This window comes from Phocoena phocoena, chromosome 4 (genome assembly GCF_963924675.1).
Source record: "Phocoena phocoena chromosome 4, mPhoPho1.1, whole genome shotgun sequence".
NCBI lineage: Eukaryota > Metazoa > Chordata > Mammalia > Artiodactyla > Phocoenidae > Phocoena > Phocoena phocoena.
This window is the reverse complement of record NC_089222.1, coordinates 98469534-98493632: the sequence shown is the minus strand read 5'-3', so window position 1 is coordinate 98493632 and position 24099 is coordinate 98469534. Positions and strand designations below refer to the sequence as shown.

Genomic DNA, 24099 nt, shown 5'->3' with positions numbered 1-24099 from the left:
ATCCCATGATGAGGGCCCCATCCTCATGATTTCATCTAACCCTAATTACCTCCCCAAGGCCCTGTCTCCAAATCACACTAGTGATTAGGGTTTCATCATATGAATTGTAGGGGTACACAAACATTGCCTGTGACAGTATTTCTTATCATGAACAGTGTTGGATTTTTGTCAAAAGTTGTTTGCATCTGTGGAGATAGTCATGTGGCTTTTCTCCTTTATTAAAAGTTTATTCCATTAATTGGTTTTCATATGTTAAACCAACCTTCTATTCCTGGGGTAAATCCCAGTTGGTCACAGTGTGATCCTCATAACAGTCTTAGGCTATGTGTGATATTATCCCCATATTATGGATGAAGAAATAAAGGCACAAAGAGGATAACTATTTCTAAGATATATAGCAAATAAGTGTTAGAGCCAGGATTTAAAACCAGACCATCCAATTCCAGAGTTCACGCTCATGACTGATAGGCTGTGCCTGACTTCTTTGCCGGGGTCTGGAAACAGTAGGCCAGAGCTAGGGGCCTCTGTCAGGTCACTGCTCACTTTTCTCTCTTCAGGTCACCAGCTTCACTCCATAGGTACCTTTCTAGTCCATGTAGGTATTATAAGTTGCTATCCCTATGCTGCTAATAACTTGCCCAAAGTTACATGGCCTTTCGGTGATGAAGCAAAGTTTTTAACTCTGGTCTTCTGATTTGTAGACAATTGCGTCAGAAATTTAGAAGCAGTTATACATACATTTACATACACACACCACCCCTCTCCTTCGACTCTCACCCTGTGCAAAGCTCTAAACCCAATATGATAATTCCCAAGTTTGAGTCTTTTGTGTTTTGTAGTATCAAACATTCTGCTAGGATCTCATCCACTCTTAAAGTTTCTTCTCTTTTTCTGGTGCAGATGATTCCAATTCTTCCTCCTGATTTTCGGTCCTTCATCTCTCTTAGTCATTTATATACCTACCTCACCCCCAAAATTGAACTCATGTTCCCCCAGACTAACTTCCCTAATACTACGAAGGATTGACTGGAGGGTAAGATGCTGGTGGAAAGGAGACCAGTTACGAGTTGCCTGTAGTAGTCTCCCCAAAATGAGGAAGACCTTGCTGTGGATGGTGGTCATGGGGACAGAAAAAGGGGCAGCAATCAAGGGGGTGCTTCAGAAGAATAAGAAGCGCCCTGTCGCTAGCCAGAGGTTGGGGGTAAAAGACTTGAAAGACACAGAAGTGACTTAGATTTTTGGGAGGAGGGGATGGGGAGCAGAGGGAACTGGAAAACAGTATAAAGGGTGGTGCCTGTGAGTGAAAGAGGAAAGTACGGTTGAGAAGCTCTTTTAGAGGGGATAAATTTAGTTTCAGACAGTTGAGTTTGAACTGGTATCAAGACATGTAAATAGAGATGGCTGAAGATGGTGGAATAGGTCCTCTGGAGTAAAAATGGAAATCTGATCAGTACCAGCCTGGACATGGACATTAAAGCGGTGAGACATGGTTGGCAACAGCAGAATTTTAGCTAGGTTTTAGAGATCCATCTAGTGTAGTGATTTTACTCTTCGGCTGCTTTTCAAATGTCTGATGAAAGGGAATATGGAAACACGCAGGCAGAGCTGCTGCGGTTGAAGGGGCAGGGAGTGGAGTGGTGGAAGGGCTGCACAAACTCAGCTCACCTGCCTCTCTCCTTCTGCCTCTAAATCCTTTTGTATTACACATGATGACAAGGTCCTGAGAGTGAGGTGATTTGCCCTAGGTGTTAACATAAAATAAGTGGCAGAGCCAGAACTGGAACCCAGCATCTAGCTTTTCTGTTATGCCCAGAAAGTTCTAAGGGAAAGCGCAAAAACAGTTTTCATTTTTATTACTTTCCTTTTCTCTAGAATCCGGGTTGGCAGTTTCCCTGCATGGGATGTAAGGAACACAGCACCCACCGGTTCTTGGGCTTGATGGTCTTCTCCTGCCTCTTGGATGGCTCTTTCCCAGGCTTCACAGGCCCCTCTTCTGCCTGTGCCTTTCACAGTCCACTTGAGTTGTTGTCATTTGCATTCAGAGCTCCATCTTGGTCTAAACTTCTGATGACTCCTAAATCAGTCTCCAGGCTGGGCATCTGAGCTTGAGGCTTATGTCCAACCGCCTACTGGGCATCTCTACCTGGATGTTCCAATAACATGTCCAGCCATGTCTGGAACCATTGTTGGATACAACTTTATGCCATAAACTTCCAAGTCTAAATGAAGGGTAACTTTTTTTTTTTTTTTTTACAGATTGTAAGAGGCTAATATTGAATAAGGAACTTCAAAAGGCTATAAGTATAGCAAAATTTAAAAGGTTATTAAAGATCTTTCTGCTGCCAAGCCAGGTCCAGATAGTCTGTTAAAGCTTCAAAAACCCCATAATTGCTATGCATTTCCCCTTGAGTTTATTATGAAAGTGTTAGAATTTAAACTTTTAAAAAGTCTTAAAATAGTACCATGAACAGCTATATATCCTCCTCCTAGATTTAATAATTAACATTTTGCCATATTTGGTTTATCTCTATATAAGCACATATTTTCAAGTCAGACATTCTGACACTTCACCCCTAAATACTTCAGCATGAATCTCCTCAGAGTGAAGACAATGTCTGGCATAATCACAGTTATCACACAAAATTCATTAAAGCAGCAAATATCCAGTTCATATTTAAATGTCCCTAATTGTCTCCAGAATGTTTTTTATAGTATCCTTTTAAAAACTAAGATACATTTCAATATAGTTTATTCCAGAGTATTAAGAATAGCAAACTTTATTCGTCTTATGATCTTTGATCCCCAAGCCTGACAAAAGCACAAACACACAAAAATCAATCCTGACTAATAAATGCAAGTATCCTGAAACATTATTAGCAGATTTCAGCATATTAGAGGACTGAATTGTTGTTGAGGATATTCTGTCTGAACCCAGTTTCTCTTTTCCCCTCCCCAATAACGTAGCAGCCTTGTAGTCCAATCCCACTGTTGTCTTGAGTGCCTAAAATAACCTAGATAATTCTATGCTCGTCACGGCGACTTGTTCAAATAGCCCAAGGCAATCAGCCTCTGGTATTTCCCCTGGCCACAGAGGTGATGCAACTGGCAAGAGGCTCAGTTCTTTGGCTGAGAATCGAAGAGGCCGGTTGTTAAACACTGACGAGTGCACCCCCCGGATTTTGGTCGTCCCTTGCCTTTCGAGGATCTGACTACAAGGATGTTACATAAACAGCGGGCGATTAATAGGTGTTTGAGGCTTGCTGGAAAGAAAACACCCTCTCCGCGGAGCCAGCGGGCCCGGAGCCGAGGCGGGGCGTGGCGTGGCGGGGGCGGATCCTCGGACGCTGCGGCACCGCCCCTCGCGGCGCCGGCGCGTGGCCCACAGACCTCCGCTCAGGCTCCGGAGCCAGTGGTGCTTCCCGGCAGAGCCATGGCCAGTAAGTAGTGCCGCGGCCCGAGCTCGGACTGGAGGGAGGCTTCGGGCGCGGCGCCGGCGGACGGTCTCGCCGGCTCAGCCCCTCGCCTCCGCGTCGTGTCCCCGCTGCGCCCATGGCCTTCCTTGCTCCAGTGGCCGCGGGGCTGGGGGCCCGAGCGGCGAGGCCGGTGGGCGCGGGCGGGGCGGGGCGGGGAGGGGAGGCCGCGGAGCACAGCGCGGCGCACACGGGGATTCCGGGCTTCCGGGAGGGCCGGAGGGGCCGCGGGAGCGTTGGGCCTGCGTGCCGGAAGGGCCCTCGCCTTGCGTCCCACTGGGCTTGTGTGAAGCGGAAGGCAGAGATTCCAGGTGCGTTCCGGGCGCCCCTACTCTAGATTCACCTGCGCGGGAAGGGGCGGGGGCAGGTGCTTATTTAAAATGCCACTTCCGCACCCTCCCTGTGGTCTTGCCTGTTTTTCACCGCTACCCCCGCTCAGCGACCCGAAGACTGTGCACTTTCAGTAATTATGATGCTTCTTCAAATGTGAAACTTTGTCCCGTGGGATTCTTGGAGACTGTTGCTAGGTTTCAGATTGAGGTTTTTTTTACATCTTTATTGGAGTAAAATTGCTTTACAGTGGTGTGTTAGCTTCTGCTTTATAACAAAGTGAATCAGTTATACACATACATATGTTCCCATATCTCGTCCCTCTTGCGTCTCCCTCCCTCCCACCCTCCCTATCCCACCCCTCTAGGTGGTCACAAAGCACGGAGCTGATCTCCCTGTGCTATGCGGCTGCTTCCCACTAGCTATCTATTTTACGTTTGGTAGCGTATATATGTCCATACCACTCTCTCGCTTTGTCACAGCTTACCCTTCCCCCTCCCCATATCCTCAAATCCATTCTCTAGTAGGTCGGTGTCTTTTTTCCTGTCTTACCCCTAGGTTCTTCATGACATTTTTTTCCCTTAAATTCCCTATATATGTGTTAGCATACGGTATTTGTCTTTCTCTTTCTGACTTACTACACTCTGTATGACAGACTCTAGGTCCATCCACCTCATTACAAATAGCTCAATTTCGTTTCTTTTTATGGCTGAGTAATATTCCATTGTATATATGTGCCACATCTTCTTTATCCATTCATCTGATGATGGACACTTAGGTTGTTTCCATCTCTGGGCTATTGTAAATAGAGCTGCAGTGAACATTTTGGTACATGACTCTTTTTGAATTATGGTTTTCTCAGGGTATATGCCCAGTAGTGGGATTGCTGGGTCATATGGTAGTTCTATTTGTAGTTTTTTAAGGAACCTCCATACTGTTCTCCATAGTGGCTGTACTGATTCACGCTCCCACCAGCAGTGCAAGAGTGTTCCCTTTTCTCCACACCCTCTCCAGCATTTATTGTTTCTAGATTTTTTGATGATGGCCATTCTGACTGGTGTGAGATGGTATCTCATTGTAGTTTTGATTTGCATTTCTCTAATGATTAATGATGTTGAGCATTCTTTCATGTGTTTGTTGGCAATCTGTATATCTTCTTTGGAAAAATGTCTATTTAGGTCTTCTGCCCATTTTTGGATTGGGTTGTTTGTTTTTTTGTTATTGAGCTGCATGAGCTGCATATAAATTTTGGAGATTAATCCTGTGTCAGTTGCTTCATTTGCAAATATTTTCTCCCATTCTGAGGGTTGTCTTTTGGTCTTGTTTATGGTTTCCTTTGCTGTGCAAAACTTTGAAGTTTCATTAGGTCCCATTTGTTTATTTTTGTTTTTATTTCCGTTTCTCTAGGAGGTGGGTCAAAAAGGATCTTGCTGTGATTTATGTCATAGAGTGTTCTGCCTATGTTTTCCTCTAAGAGTTTGATAGTTTCTGGCCTTACATTTGTCTTTAATCCATTTTGAGCTTATTTTTGTGTATGGTGTTAGGGAGTGATCTAATCTCATACTTTTACATGTACCTGTCCAGTTTTCCCAACACCACTTATTGAAGAGGCTGTCCTTTCTCCACTGTACGTTCCTGCCTCCTTTATCAGAGATAAGGTGACCATATGTGCGTGGGTTTATCTCTGGGCTTTCTATCCTGTTCCATTGATCTGTCTTTCTGTTTCTGTGCCAGTACCATACTGTCTTGATTACTGTAGCTTTGTAGTATAGTCTGAAGTCAGGGAGCCTGATTCTTCCAGCTCCGTTTTTCATTCTCAAGATTGCTTTGGCTATTTGGGGTCTTTTGTGTTTCCATACAAATTGTGAAATTTTTTGTTCTAGTTCTGTGAAAAATGCCAGTGGTAGTTTGATTTAGTTTTGAACGTGAGTTTTGCAAAGGCACCAACCCTGATTATTTGTAATTTGAGCCCTGTCAGGTGAAAATGAAGCACCTGTTTTCTTTGATTTGTGCTTTTGTGGTAAGAGGACTGATTAATTTGCTCCACAGTGAGCCCCCCTCACACCCATTGCAGAATGCCCACTTCTCTTGGGGAAAAAAAAAAAAACTGGGCAAGTTTTTTCTGCACCTGGACGTTGAGCTTTCAGGTTAGGTACTACATGTTACTTACACATCCCCATTCTGGATCAGCCCCAGGGATGAGTTTCTAGCTGTGTTTGTTCCCAGGTCTTTGCCTGATTCTTTTACATGAGGCAGTGGAGTGCTCTAGGCTCAAAGTCTGGAGACCGGGATTATTACAGCCTTGGCTCAGCCCATGTCAACAAGTCATTTGATCTCTCTGGACCTCAGTTTCCTGTCCTTTAAAATGGACATTTTTAAGAAATAAATGTTATTTTGAAACCCTTAAAAAAAATGGACATAAACTGTTCCTACCAAGGGCTAGTGAGGCTCCCTCAAGATGGTAAGGTTTGTGGAAGTGCTCTCTGTTTTTCATTTCAACCTCCTGGAGCGCAGTGCAAGTTGGTGGCTGAATGAACCCTCAGGATCAAGGTATAGAAGTCCTTTTAGGGACTTGCCTGGTGGCGCAGTGGTTAAGAATCCACCTGCCATTGCAGGGGACACAGATTTGATCCCTGGTCCAGGAAGATCCCACATGCTGCGGATCAGCTAAGCCCGTGCGCCACAACTACTGAAGCCCCCTCGCCTAGAGTCCGTGCTCCGCAACGAGAGAAGACCCCGCTCACTGCAACTAGAGAAAACCTGTGCACAGCAAAGAAGACCCAACGCAGTCAAAAAAGAAAAAAAAAAAGCCCTTTTACACACCTCCCTCTGAGTGTGACTGTCTCTTTCAGAAGAGGCTGATGGACTTTGAGAGCTGTGGTTCTTGGTGGGGTTGAGAGTGGTGTTGATCTGACTCCCTTGAGGAATGTTTTCAAGTTACATGACCTCAGCCCCACCCACCCAAAAACAAACAAGGTAGTCATTCTGTCTACAGTCCAGATTTTGGCTTGCTTCTGGCTGTGCCACTCACTTTGTTGACTGGCTTCGTGCAGCTTTCCCTCTGCAAGCTTCTTGTTTCCTCATCTACAAGATACTGTTAATGATACCTCACAGATACTTCCATGAGTAAAGGACCTGCTTGTTCCTTCTGCTGTTTCCATGTTGGTCCCTTCAGTTAAGATATTTTATCCTTTGCTCCCCTTGGTAAGTCCTTAATTTTTAGAATACAATGAATATTAGTATAGCCAGGGACCTGACAATGAAAGGTAGTTTCATTTTACTGCTGAGGAGATGAAGTGACTAGTATCTCGTCCTTGGCCTCAGGGAACTCCCCAGTGGTGGAATTGTCCGGCTTCAGCCCCCCTGTGGAGCGGGTGCTTTGCAGCATGTCGGGCAGTCCCAAGCCTGGTGCAGGACAGCTGCCTTTCTGGGTGTGATGGGCGAGAAAGGAAGCCATCAACAGAACCATGGTGGACTTCATCTTACCCTCCTTCAGAAGCAGAGACAAACCCAGCTTCTAAGTTATAGTGGAGACCTTTAGTTGGTCTGTGATGTTTTAGTGACAGCTCAGGCTGTTTGCCCCAAAGTAATTATCCCAGCTTTTGTTTCCTGTTTGGTTTCCATCCAGTCTTTGAAACTATTTGACGAACTGCATTCCGGGTTAAATTTAGTTCCTCTCAGAATATTTAGGAGAAACCAAGGAATGGAACATCTGAGTTTTCTTACTTTTGGGGTTAACCATGAGCCAAACAGGCCTTCATCAAAGGCTAGGGTCTGTCAATGTTGCCTCTCTGGGGATGTTTTTACAGCTACAGGAGAGACCCAGAGAGAGAAGTCACTAATGGTGGGATTTCAGACTCCACAGCAGAAGCCAGGTAGGGAAGCGAGGCCAGGCCATTACTGATAATTCCTGAAGTTTTGCAAAACTTTGTGGGTTACGACATGGTTTGGAACCTTTAATGTAGCCTTTCGTCAGACCATAAGGAAAAACTGTCAATCAGGGTCCAGGCAGCACTCGGAAACCACACCAGTCACTTGAACAGGAAAAGAATTCATATAAAGGACTATTAACCAGTAAAAGGTGATTACTGTAAGAGCTAAAAGAGAACTCTATAGGAAAAGCAAATGTAGGGTGTGGCTACTACCTCAAGGAAGGAGTAAGCCTGGAGGAGCCACTGACCTGCTTGCCCCAAGGCTGACAGCAGGTCCTCTTGGCAGAGCTGGCCACATAATATGTGGGACTGAGTCTCCAGTGAAAATGTGGAGCCGTTTGTTCAGGGAGCAGGAAAAAACGCTGTTGGGTTTTCCTTGCACAGTGTTTCTCTCAACCTCTCATGGTATTTTCCATTTGCTACTTAACGTTGTGCTCCTTTGGGCACGGGAATGTTCATGCGGTGAGTGCAGACCTGCCCAGGGGCCCTGCCCTGTGACGAGGCACATGTGCGGCCCACTGGTTGCCAGGCTCCCCCTCTACCTGCAGCTGGACCAGTGCACTGTGTCCCAGCTGGTGACGGGGACTTCGAGACAGGCATGTCCGCTTCCCATGGGCCTGCTGCCCCAACTCACGGTGGAGCAGAGACTTCCAAAGGGATTTCACCTGCTACGCTGGGAGGTGCCCAGCATCTGGACTGGGGATAGACTGGAGGCTGGAGGTCACATAAGGACCTAGTCTTCTTTCTTCAAGCCATGTTCTCACTTGTAAGGCAGAAGCTGGCCCTGCCTGCTTCACTTCAGATTCTTGTGCCTGGAATGGGCTTTGCCCACGGATGTGGCTCTGTCTCAGGGTTGCTCAACCTCAGCGTTATTGACATTTAGGACTGGATAATTCTTTGTTGTCAGGGACTGTCCTGTGCGTTATGGCATGTTTGGCAGTGTCCCTGACCTCTGCCCACTAGATGCCAGTAGTACTGCATTAGCTGTGACCATCAACAATGTCTCCAGACATTGCCAGATGCCTTGGGGGGCAAAATTAACCTTCCATTGAGAAATGCTGCTCTATGTGATTCAGCAGTCAGATCTTCTGACAGCTGTTTTCTTTTATCTTCATCCTCAGCTTTCCGCTTGGCCCTCATCCAGCTTCAAGTTTCTTCTGTCAAATCAGATAACCTCACTCGAGCCTGTGGCCTTATCTGGGAGGCAGCAAAGCAGGGAGCCAAAATAGTTTCTCTGCCAGTAAGTATGGAGGCAGCCACCCCTTTCTGGGGACTGTTGTCCCAGCAGAATAATGTCCGCTAGCTCTGGTTGTCCTTCTGTGTCCTGGGGTCCAGCAAGGTCCTTTGGGGCCCCAGGATTGTCCCATGTTTGTCTGGAAGATGACCCTAGCAAGAGTCTTTGTGATAGGATGTGCCAGCATGCTTACAGGTTTTTAACTTTAGGTCACTTGCTCGGTTCAGAAGCCTAGTAGGCTGAGGGACCTAAAGCTAAAATACTCAGTGCCTCAGATATTTACCTTCTTTCCTTGTGTACTTAAGTCTTTACAGGACCAGCTATTGATTTTAGCGCTAAGCTTCCAGCATTTAAAAAAATTGTTGAAAACTGAAAATTGTTAGAGACATTTAGGAAGTCTGTGGTATCTTCCAAAGTGTGGTAAGCCAGTAGGACTCTGCATCTGTCTCCTACGTCATCTCTTTTAGAACAGAATCAGCTGAAGATTGCGCCACATTTGTTTGTCAGCAAATACAGGGTCAGCCCCAGAGAAGGTCCTGCACGTGTCAGGACATGCATCTACTGGCAGAGGCCTGCTGGGGTCAGTGGGAGAACTATTCCCGACCACCCACTACCCCACTGTGGGGAGGAGGCAGCCGTTTGCAAACCCTGGAGAATTTTCAGGGCTACCTTGTATTTTATTTTAGGCTCCAGGCCATTACAGCGTGGCCAGTGAGTAGGAATCTTCAACAAGGGAGCTCGAGATCTTAATTTTGCACCATGGGACTCACCTGTACTTGCACCTGATAACGGGTTCTTGTTGGTTTAAGTTGCTAGGGGTAAAAGAGTCTAAAGGCCAGGAGTGAAAGCACTTGAATTCCCCTCTACCTAACACGTGTTTTGTACAAGTTGGTGATCCTCGGCCTTGAGTTTCCTAGCACAGTGCCTGGTGCACAGGCAATCTCAGTAAATGCGAAATGAATGAACTAGAGTCGAAATCTAGTAGTTTTGCTTTTCTTTTATCACAGAGCTGTTGGGACATATTCAGGGGAGTGAGAGATTTTGCAGGATCAGAATGATAGTGCTGGAAGGGAGCTTAGAAATAGATCATTTTATACATGAGGAAACACCCTAACCTCTGTAGCTTTCAAAGCTTCTGTATTTTTAAAAAGCACAGGCTTTATTACTTTACATAGTTAATAATATAGTACTGAGACTATGGAGTCATCCTAACACCCAAAGTCCTATGAGTAAGCCCAGTGGTAGTGGGGCCTGGGTGCCCAAGGCTGGGAAGGCGTAGTTCTCCTGCGAACTCAGGGAGGGGCAAGTGTGGTCTTTTGCCAAGGTGACCAGGATCTGGGACAGCACGCTGACTTGTCTCCTCCAGCCCCACCTGAGTCAGGGGCCGAGTCCTGTCTGTGTCCACAGGCTCTTTAGCCCTGAGGTGTCCATGTTTTTCTTATCAGCTGTGTTTTACCCCTTTGAGAGCTATGTCTTTTTACAGCAGAACTTTAAAGTGAGTTGGGTGTTTTTTTCCCCTTTTTCTCTTCCAACATTATTCTAGGAATGCTTTAATTCTCCATATGGTACGGAATATTTTCCTGAATATGCAGAGAAAATTCCTGGTGACTCCACACAGAAGCTTTCTGAAGTAGCAAAGAAGTGCAGCATATATGTCATTGGAGGTAACTTCCTGCCCTCAAGGTATAATGGCCTAAACATTAAAAACATCTGAGTAACTTTTGTTGTTACATTTAAATCATGGAATACAAATTAGCTATCAAAAAGAATGAGGTAGGGGCTTCCCTGGTGCCGCAGTGGCTGAGGGTCCGCCTGCCAATGCAGGGGACATGGGTTCATGCCCCTGTCCGGGAAGATCCCACATGCCACGGAGCAGCCAGGCCCGTGAGCCATGGCCGCTGAGCCTGTGCGTCCAGAGCCTGTGCTTCGCAACGGGAGAGGCCACAACAGTGAGAGGCCCGCGTACCACAAAAAAAAAAAAAAAAAGAATGAGGTAGATCTGTATTTAGGAATGCGGAAGGATCTTTGAGACACACTGTTCAGTGGAAAAAGAGCAAGTTTAATATGAAATGAACAGGTACTTCCATACAGATGAATGCCCCACACAAAAGAAGGTTGTATATTTTTATATGTATTTATGTATGTAAGACATAGTAAATACTGTAGAAGGACACACACCAAACTGATGATGATCTTCTCTGGAGAAGGAGTTGGAAGTACAGGGGCAGGTGGAAAGAGAAACCATATCTGAATGTCTTTCATTAATATAGTGTTAAGATTATTTTTTTTCCCATAAAGAGGCCGCATACATCAAAGGTAGCTTAGAGTATTAGGCTTAGTGAATTAAGTCAGACAGAGAAAGACAAATACTGAATGCTATCATTTACATGTGGAATCTAAAAAAAGAAAACAAAGGAATGTATATAACAAAATGGAAACAGACTCACAGAGAGAACAAACTAGTGGTTACCAGTGGGGAGAGGGAAGGGGGGAGGGGGAATATAAGGATGGAGGATTATGAGATTTAAGCTACTATGTATAAAATAAATAAGCAACAAGGATATATTGTGCAGCACGGATAAATAGAGCCAGTGTTTTGTAATAACTTTAAATGGAGTAAAATCTAAAAAAATACATTGAATCACAATGTTGTATACCTGAAACTAGTATAATATTGTAAATCAAGTATACTTCAATTTTAAAAAAGTAGCTTTATTTATGTGGTTTTGTTTAAATAAAGTGTTCTATTTGTTTAAATAAAAATACAATAAAACTCTGTTTAATATAGCAAACAAAATTATTTCTCTATTATCATATAGTAAGAATTAGAAATGAATAAGAGGAGGAGAAAAGAAGGCAAAGCAAGAAGAGATAGAATTGCAGGAACCATATTCAGTGATGGAAAGACTGGCTTACATTCCCACCTCAAGACCTTTTTGGATACAGTTATGTTGCAGGACCTGGTGAATTTAAGTTGAGCAACAGTGAATTCCCCGTGTTGCACCAATGCTTCAGATGAAGTGTTGCTCAAGATCAAAGCTGAATTCAGAAACAGTTTGGTTATTTTTGAAACCTTTCTTTGGCATCTAACCTAATTATATTTCACCTACACTCTGAAGTCGGTCTCTGAAAAATCATATTCAAGAAGAAAAAAACATGATTAAATAACCCTTAGAAGATAGTAAACTTTATTGTTGGACCCAAGAAGATAGTAAATTTTATCAAGCCTTTGTCCTGTTATCATAAAAGAATGCTTTATTCAGAGTGTTTTCTGTGTCTGTGTGTTTCTCCTCTCAATGAAAGGTTCCATTCCTGAAGAGGATGCTGGGAAATTATATAATACCTGTGCCGTGTTTGGGCCCGATGGAACTTTACTGGTAAAGCACAGAAAGGTAAGTAGAGAATGTGGCAAGTCTCATTGCCTCCTGAGAGTTTGCTTTGAAGTTCCCAGTAACTCTTATCATGTGGTACACACATCAGGCATTTGATTAGTTGGCACAGGTGGCTATTCTTGGCTGTTGGCATTTTGATATAAATTGTAGGCTCAGCCTATCGATTTCAGCCAAGGAAAAACCTACAGGAATTTTGATTAGGATGGTATTGAACATACAGTGATCCAACTTTGGGGAGAGCTGACATCTTTGCAGTAGAAGTGCATGCATATACATTTAGGATTGTTAAGTCTTCTTGGTAAGTTGATTCTTTTATCATTATATGTCTTTTTTCTTTTTCATTGTAGTACTCTTTGTCTTGAGGTTTAGCTCTGATATTACTATAGCCACTCTAGCCTTCTTATACTTACTGCTTGTATGGTACATCTTTTACTAATCTTTTATTTTCAGTCTATATGTCTCTTTATATTTAAAATGCTTCTCTTGCAGACAGCATGTAGTTGGGTCTTGCTTTTTTTTCATTCTGACAATCTTTGCCTTTTAACTGGAGTGGTTACTCTATTTATATTTAATGTAATTATTGATATGGTTGGATTTTAAGCAGATAGACATTTAATTATTTTTTCCCTTTGTTCCTCTTTCCTGCATTCTTTTGGGTTGAGTAGTAGTTTGCTTTTTTTTCCCTAAGTTGTTGCCCTGTGACAATATACACGCTTATATTGTCACAGTCTACTTAGTTAATAATATATTTCTTCATGTGAAATTTAAGAATCTTGCAATTGTATAGGTCATTTCTTTATGGTATGGTTTTCATACATATTGCATCTATATACATTATGAATCCCACAAAACACTAATTTTTAATTTAAGTAGTCATGTGTATTTTAAAGAAATTAAGAGAGAAATATTTTGTGTTTACCCAAATACCATTTCTAGTGTTTTTCTTTTCTTCCTGAAGATCTTAGTTCTGTCTGGTATGTTTATCTTCAAACAAAAAGACCTCCTTTAGCATTTTTGTAGTGAGGCTCTGCTAGCTATGAATTATCTTAGTTTTTATTTATGAATATACCTTTACTTTGCCTTTATTCTTTTTTTTAAAATATTTATTTGGCTGCGTCGGGTCTTAGTTGCAGCATATGGGATCTTCGTTGCGGCATCTTTCATTGTGGCGCGCAGGCTCCTCTCTAGTTGTGGCGTGAAGGCTCTAGAGTGCACGGGGATTAGTTGCCCCACAGCATGTGGGATTTTATTTCCCCGACCGGGGGTCAAACCCGCGTCCCCTGCATTGGAAGGTGTATTCTTAACAACTGGACCACCAGGGAAGTCCCGCCTTTATTCTTAAAAAAGATTTTTGGTGGAATAGCATTCTGGGTTGACAGTTTTCTTTTTTTCCTCAGAAGTTTGAAAGATGTTATTACTCAGTTATCTTCCAGCCTCTTTTTCACCCCCGATGTGAAGTTAGTGATAATTACTATTGTTCTTCTGCATGCAATTCATGTTTTTCTCTACCTGCCTTCAAGGTCTTTTCATAATCTTTCGTTCTCACTATTTTGACTCTTATATTCCTAGATACGGTTTTCTTTGTGTTTGTCCTGCTTTGTGTTTCTTGAATCTGTAAAATTTAAGTCTTTCACTGTATTTGGGAAACTTGGGGGCATTATTTTGTTAAGTATTTTTCTGTCCCATTCTCTTCTTATGGGATTCCAGTTTTGATACTGTTCACCAAACCAGGTCACCAAGGCTCTGTTTTTTATTTTTGTTTTTCAATGCTTTATCTCTGTCTTCTTCCGATTGGGCATTTTCCATTGACCCATCTTCAGATTCACTGAGTCTTTCTTCTGTAATCTCCACTCTCCTGTAAATCAATCCAGTGGAATTTTTAAAAAATTCAGATGTTGAATTTTTCAGTTCTAAAATTTTCATTTCATTCTTTTTCATAGCTTTTATTCCCTACTGTATTTTCTGTTCGTTTATGCATTAAGAGCTTATTTTTCTTTACTCTCTTGAGCTTAGTTTCAATAGCTGCTTTAAAGTCTTTGATAATTATCACATCTGGGTCTTACTGGGGTCTGCTCCATTGCTGCTTTTTCTTTAAGACTTTGGGTAATATCTTTGTGTATCTAGTAATTAGGATTGTATATTGGATTATATGTTGTTGAGATTCTAACTTCTATTACATTCCCCTGAAAAGTGTTGAATTTTTTATTTTAGCAAGTAGTTAATTTGGGCATACTCAAACACCAAACTCTTTTTCCTTTGTGAGGTGGGTAGCGACTTCAGCTGCTCTGTTCTACTGTAAAGTTGTTTAGCTTTATTTAGCTGGGCTGCTTGGAGTTTGCCCCACACATGTTTAGTTCATTGGTTAGTCAGAGATTTGGACAGATTTTATATGTAAAATTTAGGGCTGTTCTTTGGCTTTCTCCTTTTCAGCATTTCCCCCTCACTTTCCACCTGCCATGAAACTATTCTCTGGTTCCTCAGCTGGTATGATTGTGCGTAGTTGTCACCACCACTCCTAGCAACAGCTGGGGCCTTGCCTCCAACTAAAAGCTGTAAACAAATGGGAAACTCACACAGCACTAGTCCCTTCTTCCAAGTGTTGACTTCTCTTCTGTTTCTGCCTGATTTTGATTATTCTCAAGTGCTTTTAAGTAGTTGTGTGTTTTATTTTGTCCAGAGTTCATAGTTATCTGTGAGAAAGCTGGTCTGATAAGAGCCACTCTGCCATTAGTGGAAGAGGACCCAGCATTGAGCTATGTTTCTTTTTTTTTTAAGTTAAGTATATTTCTTTTTAATTAATTAATTAATTTTTTGGCTGTGTTGGGTCTTCGTTGCCATGCAGTCTTTCTCTAGTTGCGGAGCGTGGGGTTTACTCTTTGTTGCGTTGTGCAGGCTTCTCATCGCAATGGCTCCTCTTGTTGCAGAGCACGGGCTCTAGGTGTGTGGGTTTCAGTAGTTGTGGCGATTGAACTTATATTGTCACAGTCTCAATATAAGGGGGTGCTCAGTAGTTGTGGTGCATGGGCTTAGTTGCTCTGCGGCACCTGGGATCTTCCTGGACCAGGGCTCAAACCTGTGTCCTCTGCATTGGCAGGTGGCTTCTTAACCACTGAGCCACCAGGGAAGTCCCAGCATTGAGCTATTAACCCAACTCTTTAAAGTGCTTGTTTTCAGAATTGAGTTTTCCAGGCCATGAATATGATATATATCTCTCTCCATTTACTTAGGCTTTCTTTAAGTTCTCTCAAAGTTTTTAAATAGTTTTTTGGGTATAGTCTTGTATATCATTTACTAGATTTATTCCTAATTGGTATTTCTTGATGCCCTTTCATTTTCTGTTTCTTGCTAGTGTACAGAAGTAGAACTAATTTTTAAAATACTGACCTTGTATATAGTACCCTTGTGTAAACTTATTCATTCTAATAATTCATCTGTATATTTCCTTTGACATTTCTTAGGTATACAAATATATCATCTGAGAATAATGGCTTTTAATTTTTTCTTTCTAATCTTTATCCTTTTTATTCCTTTCCTTTGCCTTGTTGCTTTGGTTAGGACCTCTGGTACAGTGTTGAATAGCAGGTGTCCTTACCTTGTTCTTGATCTCAATAGGAGAAGGGTTTTAATGTTTCACCATTAAATATGATGTTTCCTTAGATTTTTTTTTTTGCAGATATTCTTTATCAGATGAAGGAGGTTCCCTTCCTAGAAGAGTTTTTCTGTTCCGTTTTTTACATAAGAATGGACGGAGAAGTTTACCAGATGCTCATTATGCACGTCTTAGGATGATCATATGACTCTTCCCCTTTGTTTTGTTCATGTGGTAAATCACATTGATTGGTTTTTTAATGTTAAATCACATTGGCTTTCCTTGAATGAGTCCAAGTTGGAAGTGATGTGTTTCTTTTTAATATATTGCTGCATTGGGTTTGCAAATTTTACCTATTTGTGATTGCTCACCCACTCTCCACCTCTTCTGCCAGTGTATGAGTTTGATTCTGATTCTGAGAAGTCTTCATTTAGCATTTATATTGAGTAAAAAAGCTGCACATTAATTGCTTTCCATAAGAAATCTAGATGTTGATTTGCACACCACTAAGGAAACAAGGGTCTAAGACCTACAGCATCATTTTTCCAGTTCCCTGTGTTAGAAATTATTTTGATATGATGTCAGTCAGCCTGTGGGGTGGGTTGTGGGCAGATTGGGGGTGCTGTTTGTACAGTTGATCTTAGAACACCCCCATTGCTGGCCAGGGAAAGATGTGTGTTATTACTGTCATGAACCCTGCAGAAAAGAGGTAACCGAATCCATTATTTGTGATGCAGCTCCATCTGTTTGACATTGATGTTCCTGGGAAAATCACATTTCAAGAATCTAAAACATTGAGTCCTGGTGATAGTTTCTCCACATTTGATACTCGTACGTACCAGATAAATTCACCTCTTTTAGCAGTCCCTGTAGAAAAGGATCAGGTAGTCCTATGTTTTTCACTTCTCTCCCTTCCCAACCTCTTTACAAAACCTGACTGAAAGGCCAGAAGTGAGAAGGGCAGAGAATGGTCAGAGATCTAGAAAGGGGGGGCTGGATGGAGAACTGAGGGTTTGACATGGTTTTGCTCTTCCGTTTGGTCACAGCCTTTTATTAGTATGATAGCTTCCGGCCTGTACCCATTAGGCCACGATTGAACACTTCCCACTTATATAAGAAGCATTCAGTTAGAACGAGTTTCTCATCTCTGCTTTGCTGTTGTAAATGATGTCTTCACGAGGTGAGGTCCAGGCAGGAATAAGCTTATACATTTTCTCCATCCATGGGCCCTGCATGAATGTATTCCCATCAGTGTTTTGTGATCATTAGATCTTGGAGGCTTTCCCCTGCTGCACCATGAGGCAGGGGCTTAACTTTTTGTTTGTATATTTTCTGTTTGGAAAACAGCTTACTGCAGAGTGGGCCTGGGCATCTGCTACGACATCCGCTTTGCAGAGCTGGCACAAATCTATGCACAGAGAGGTAAGGCAGCACTACAGTTATGTTGTATAAATGCTTGGAGGTTTAATTTGGGCTGGTCTTTGTGGGTAGAGGGAACCCTTGGTCAGAAAACCTGGAGGAGAGGTCTTAATTTCTCTACCTCCATATGAATTCTCAGACTTCTCCTGCGTATGGACAGTATGGTTTTTTGGGGGTTGTAATTGAACACGCCGCATAGCTGAGGGAGGAGCCATACCCCTAAACTAAACCTCTGCTCTACCCTTTGAGCCCTTCCTGCTACTGTGTTTGGAAAGAGTCACTCGGGGCCCAGTGGAAATGGTCTGCGTGCACATGGCTTTCACCACTTGCTAGTCCTAGATGTTGGGTGGTTGAAATGTAGTCAGTGACATTTTGGTCCAGAGCAGCATGCTACCATCCTGGAGAAGCACCAAGTCAGAGCAGAAGATTTGGGTTCTGGTTCCAACTCTTCCCCTTAACTGGCACAATACTTTGGGTAAATTACTTAATCTCTGGAAAAATATGCATCTCCACAGGAACAGTGTGAAGATTAAGGAGAGAGGACTTACAGAATTCCTCATATGGTACTCAACAAATATTAGCATACCTACTAGACTGCCAAAGATACTCTGATTCCAATTTATCTGTCGGTGAAAGTGAAGTGGGTGCAAACGGTTTGACTCCCTGCTCAGCAGAAGGTGGAGGCACAAGGGCTCTGGGTTGGCAGTCTCAGTTGAGTCTTAGCAATAAGTAGTAGAGCCCTACTCTGCCCCTCGTTTCAACTGACAAGCATCACAGAACATGGTCCTTGGCCATGGGAGCTGACCACATGACGCTGAGAGGAATTCGAATGACAGGTTCTCCACTTTTTTAAAGCAAAGTCACATGTTGTGGTTTTGGTTGTCAATACCACTTTTCTTGTGTGTATGTGTTTTGTGTGTGTGTGTCTAGAGGAATTTAGAGCCATACTTAATGCTGCTGACCCTGTCTGACTTGGCTGAATCTTTTTATGCTTGGGGAAGTTTGAGTTTGGTCCCTGATGGGTAAGGAATAGGGGGAGGGGCTAGTGTGGTTGGGTGTCTACCTGCATCTGCTCTTCTTTGGCCTTTCTCTCCCCAAGGCTGCCAGCTGTTGGTATATCCTGGAGCTTTTAATTTGACCACCGGACCAGCCCACTGGGAGTTGCTTCAGCGAGGCCGGTAAGAAAGCATCTCAAGCACACCTTCAGGAGTCTCAGTGTTTCTTTGTGGGAACATTTCCAGTTTGGTGGAAGCACCAACCTTCCCCGTATGGAATGCTGCCTCTGACTCAGAATGCCCCGGCATCCAAATGCAGTTGAAAAAGGTGACTCTTTTCATCTTCCAGTCCAGAAGGAGGGCTTCTAGTGTAGGGCACCTTCTCCTCAGAAGCCACAGCACCAGTCTCATGGATTTTGGGGACTGTGATTTTTGCATTTCGAAGAGCATTCACTGCATCAGGTGGGCAGTAATTTCATTCTTCTGTGTTCAGGCATGGATTGGTGTCTCTGATACAGTTGCCAGCAACTTTTACAGAGAATTGGAGACCCACGGAATGTATGTGTCCGAAGCCAAGGAAAAGGCAGGGGTTATTTTAGCCTGACAGCCCTAGGGAGAGACTTGTGGTCTGCACTCCGTGGACCCTGTGCTGCTCAGATTGGGTGTTTATCCCACTCCATCCTCCATAGTGTCCTGCTAGTCTTGGCACTCTGCCAAGAAATTCGTCATAAGTTCTCGCTCTTCTAACCTCTGAGTCCTGAGTGTTGCACAGCTATGTTGTGCATGTCACAGTTGCTGTTTCCCTGGTCCCCTGAGGCTGAGGAGTGGTGAAGGGCAGATGGCAGAGGTGCGTGTAACATGGAAGGGGAAAGGAGTGTGACTGTGTAAAGTGCTCTGCAAAACAAATGCTGGTCAGAGATGACAGTTTTTTTCATTAAAAGATTTTTAAAGTGAGGTGTTATATACTTACAGAAAAGTGTACTAGTTTTAAGTTTACAGGTTAGTAATTTTTTACATATGTATTCACCTATGACCAAGATCAACATCTTGAACATTTCTAGTGCCTTGCAATGCTCCCTTTTGCTCCTTCCCAGTCAGTACTCTCTTCTCTCCGCCCAGGGGTAGCCACTAGCTCATGTCTGGAGATGATGGTAATTTTTATTGGAAGGGGATGTAGAAGTGTTTGGCTGGTTGCGTGATGGAAGGCGGGGTAGGGGTACGTGATACCCATGAGTATTAATAAACGCCTTGTTGAAAGGAAGAAAAGCCTGGGAGAGACTGGGATGGTCTGGCATGAATCTGTTGATTGAGCCCAGAGGGCTCTGGGTCAGGTGGCTTTGGTGCACCCGGGCTGCCACCCGAAATTCTTGCCTAATTTGAGACAATGGGGCTGCCACATTGGCATGGAAGGGCCCTGCAGCCCTGCAAGGTGTGTTGTCCCAGAGCAAGGCCAGTCCGTTCTCTCTGGCCACCTTGACTGCATTAACCAGAGAAGCTCTGCTCTTTACACGTTACAGGTTGGCTCAGGCCGGGGTTCCTCGGCTTTGGCAGCACTGACATCTTGGGCTGGATGACTCTTTGGTGTAGGGGCTGCCCTGTGCATTGCAGGGTGTTTAGCAGCACCCCTGGCCTCTACCCACTAGATGCCAATAGCAGTCCCTTAGTCGTGACAGTCAAAAATGTCTCCAGACACTGGCACATGTCCCCTGGTGGGCAGAATTGCTCTAGTTGAGAACTGGCTTATGCAATAAGATCTTTTTTGAAGAGAGGGTCCTGTGGCTTTGGATGTTTCTTCCACATCTGAGCCAGCCTGTCCTATTCTAGTTGTTGAAAGAAGGATCTGTACACTTAGGATAAAAAGTCACAGATCTATGTAATCACTGTATAATTTACCTCTTTTCTGTCCATTAACTACAGCGCTGTTGATAATCAGGTGTACGTGGCCACGGCATCTCCTGCCCGGGATGACAAAGCCTCCTATGTTGCCTGGGGACACAGCACCGTTGTGAGTCCTTGGTGAGTTGGCTACACAGGGACAGGCTCACGAGGAGCTTGGGAGATGGCACTTGGGCAAGTGGGTTGTCTGATTCCTGCCTGGTCCCGCCCCTCCCTCCACTCCCATCTCCCCACATGCCTGCCAGGTCTCCAGGTCTCTCAGTGAGAGAAGCTTCCACTTGAAAACCATGTGAGAGAGAAACGGTCCTGCTCTCCTGACTGAGTGCTTGGCCTCAGCCCTCTTCTGAGTTTCTAAGTGACTTTTAATGTCAAGCAAACTTGGAAACAAGGCAGCAGTCACGGGTGGGTGGTTTTGGTAAAAGAGGCTCCCAAACTCTTGGCTTTTGGTTAAAATTTAGACTGGGTCAATGGTCCTAGGGCAGGAATGAGTTGCAGGTTGAGGATTTGCTCCCTGCGTAATGATTAGAGGAGAGTGGAGGATGGGATGAATTAAGGGGAGCTGTGAACTTGTCCTCTGTGAGAGGGAAAAGCATTTTATTACTTAGCGAAACCAGCATGGAAGTCTGCCCAGATACATATACATATGTTAATAGACATATCTTACTGGCATTTGTATAGTTTACATAGTACTTTCACACACATTATCTCACTGTGAACTCTCAGGGACTTATCTTTATTTAGCCCAGTTTATAGATGGTAGACTTGAAGTTTACAGGATAAAGTGGCTAGAACTGGTGTTTGGATCCAAGACTTTTGAATTCAGAACTGAGATTTATTCCATACTACTTCTCGTATGTCTGTATGATTACAGACACACAAGCACACACACAGATATGTATTTCTACAATTTCAGGATAAATATACCAGTAACAAGGCTGCAAAGGCTTAAACGTCACTGTGGGGTTCCTAAAGTTTCTCTCTGCTGACTTTACAGGATCCACAGATTAAAGTGTGTGGTAGGGAAGGCCTTAGAAGATGTGACCAGCAAGAGTCCCAGTGGGCCTCTTGCATGCTAGGATTTGGGAGGCATTGAAAGACTGGAAGGATTGAGTTGGCTTCAGAATTAAACTTGACTCAAGTTCCTCTGCAGATGTTAGTGATCAGCTTCCTGACCTTTTGGGCAGCTCTGCTCCCCAGCTGGTTCTCCTAATGAACTCTGTTACTGATCAAGCTGGCTGCTCTGACACAAAGTAGTTGTATAAGATTTACCTTTATTTCTTCCTTTTTAGAATCCCCCCCGTTCGGTTTGGGAGCCCTCTGGCTTATATCAGCGTTGGTATAGGCGCCTGGGGTTAACATAGAGATCTTTGAATGCCAGGGCAAATGGGGAAGAAATAGAAGAGACTAGAAAAGGATTCAGTTAAATGGCATTAATGATGGTGTTTGTAGCTCATTGTGCCAAAAATTTTTGGCCATCTGGTAGATGGAACCAATTATTATGTCAGATTGTTTGTTGTATCAGATTACTTTGTTTTGTGCTTTGGAGAAATTTCATTTCACAGATATGTTTCTGAAGCTCTGTTTTGGGCCAAGAGCCTCAGCACTGGAAAGAGTTTTCCAAATCAGCTTTTCCTCAGATTTATGGAGTGTTGCTGTTTCCAGTGTGGGGTTCCTGCCAGGGCATTTCTACCCAGGCCCCATAGGTTGAAACCTTTCCCTCAAACCCTGAAAGCCATTAACATAGGGATCCAGGGATCACAGGCATGAAAACAGAGATCCAGGCAGATCTGGGCCCTGCCCAGGCCTAGTCTCACCATCCGCATGGTTGGGTAGCAGCCTTGGGAGGTGTGAAGAAACAGAGCCAGACTACCCTGGTAAAGGGGTCTTGAATGTACTCACGAGGGGACAGATGGAGCTTCCTGTTGGTTATAGGTGTCTCTATTCCCAGATGTTTACATCCGTCGACAGAAATAACAAATAATCTATAATAGGAATAGAAAAGAGTTTTATTCAAGCCAAACTGAGGGCTGTAGCCTTTGAGACAGCCTCTCACATAGCTCTGAGGAACTATTCTGAAGAAGCATGGTTTGCGGCACAGTTTTATATCTTGTCAGAACAAGGAATGTCAAACACAACAGGTGTACATTCTTTCAAGATTTCAAAAAAAAAAAAGATCAGCACGTATACAGCAAGTGGTATGGCCTTGGTGCTTGGGAAGGGAGCCTTATATAGAAAGAGTATTAGCATTGATGTCTCAGGAAGGGAGGCATTTATTTCCATCTTCAGAACGAACATTCTTTCCTTCTGGACAGTGCACCCTTTTCTTTAATAGTTAAAGCAGATGTACAATGTATGTGTGATAGGCCACAAGGCAGGCTGTTCCAGTTAAAATAAAGTTTAAGTTAAATGATGTATAAGCCAGAATGACTTCCCCATACCTCATTATGTGAAAATTTCTTCCATCACATCTTAGAATAATCACCATTCCCTAGCAGTTTGTGGGTTACAAAATACACTCCATAATTTTCTCACCAAGTCCTCACAGAGCTCATATTTCCACTTTATGGATTAGGAAATGGAGATTCCAGATGACTTGCCACAAGGCCACACGGCTACTTCAATGGTAGAACAGGAATTTATGCCCCTACCTTCTTGTTTTAAATCTCAGATTCCTTCCCCTTTGGCCTGTGAGATGGGGAGGAAAAACAGAGAGACCCTGAATATCAGCAAACATCAGAGAATCCACTCATTCTTCCCCTGAATCTTTTTCAGGGGGGAGGTCCTCGTCAAAGCTGGCACTGAAGAAATGATCGTGTATTCAGACATAGGTAAGATTAGTTCTGGCACAGTTTAGGCCTCTGGTGTCCCCTTTCTCTGAGGCCAGATTCCATAGCTGTGCAACCCTGTCACCTGGAGGGGCTCCTTTATGCCCCACCCTCCTCATTAATCCTTGGTTCTCTGGCCAAGCCCCGGGGCTGTATCTCAGCCTGAGTTTTCTTGGTTTGGTTTGAAATGAATACAGGGGCATTGACAGGCTGTCTGTGCCTCCAGACAAGGCCTGTGAGCAAATTACTTGCTGAGGCTCTGGTTGTTTTTATAGTGTTTGGGGAAGAAATTCCCGTCGGTCGGTAAGGAATTACATCTTACTAATAGTGCACTTTTCTGTTTTTGCAGACCTGAAGAAGTTGGCTGAAATACGCCAGCAAATCCCCATTTTTAGCCAGAAGCGCTCAGACCTCTATGCAGTGGAGGCGAAAAAGCCCTAATGTTTATGTTTCCAACGTGTCATGAAACAGGAAGATATGTTTCTACAACATAATCAACTCCCTTCTGAATTCTTTAATGGAGATTCTTTTTTGTTTTTTTTTAATTTCAGCCCTTTCCCTTCCTGGATAGGGAAGCTCTCTGTTGAGATGGTGGAGCATCAACTGATGCTGGTATTCTCCACACCACATTAAATAGTCAAAAAGGACTCAGGCTGGCATAGACGAGCAGAAGGCAAGGGGATGGCTGGCTGTAAGTCTTCCATATTCAGGTTACCTCAAAGCAATTAGTAAAAGTATCAGATCTTGGTATCCTTAATGGTTGATTGAGCAGGTATGAATATATCTGTGTCATGAACCTCTTATCTGATTGTTGGAGTTGGAATCCATTATGTAGAAAACTTGTTCTTTGAGCAGTACCTTAAAGTTACATTTTTGGTCTGTGAGTAGCTATGGAAAGCAAGGTGATGGATCCTTGGTGTTGGCTAGAGGAGATGGCAGCACCTTTCCTAGCAGCCTTTGGGCTCTTCAAACTCAGGAAGGAGCTAACTATTTAAGACCCCCTTAGTTTTAGGGGAA

General features: G+C 43.6%; 1 protein-coding gene across 1 annotated transcript; it reads left to right on the top strand.

Annotated features, from left to right (window-relative positions):
• Positions 1 to 3415: 3415 nt before the first annotated feature.
• Positions 3416 to 23839, top strand: NIT2 (nitrilase family member 2). Its single transcript, XM_065876474.1, has 10 exons — positions 3416 to 3437; positions 8854 to 8972; positions 10510 to 10630; positions 12270 to 12358; positions 16685 to 16778; positions 17295 to 17369; positions 18466 to 18544; positions 20279 to 20377; positions 23030 to 23085; positions 23432 to 23839. The coding sequence occupies exons 1-10, from the start codon at positions 3431 to 3433 to the stop codon at positions 23521 to 23523; spliced, it is 831 nt and encodes a 276-aa protein (XP_065732546.1). The 5' UTR covers positions 3416 to 3430; the 3' UTR covers positions 23524 to 23839.
• Positions 23840 to 24099: the final 260 nt, after the last annotated feature.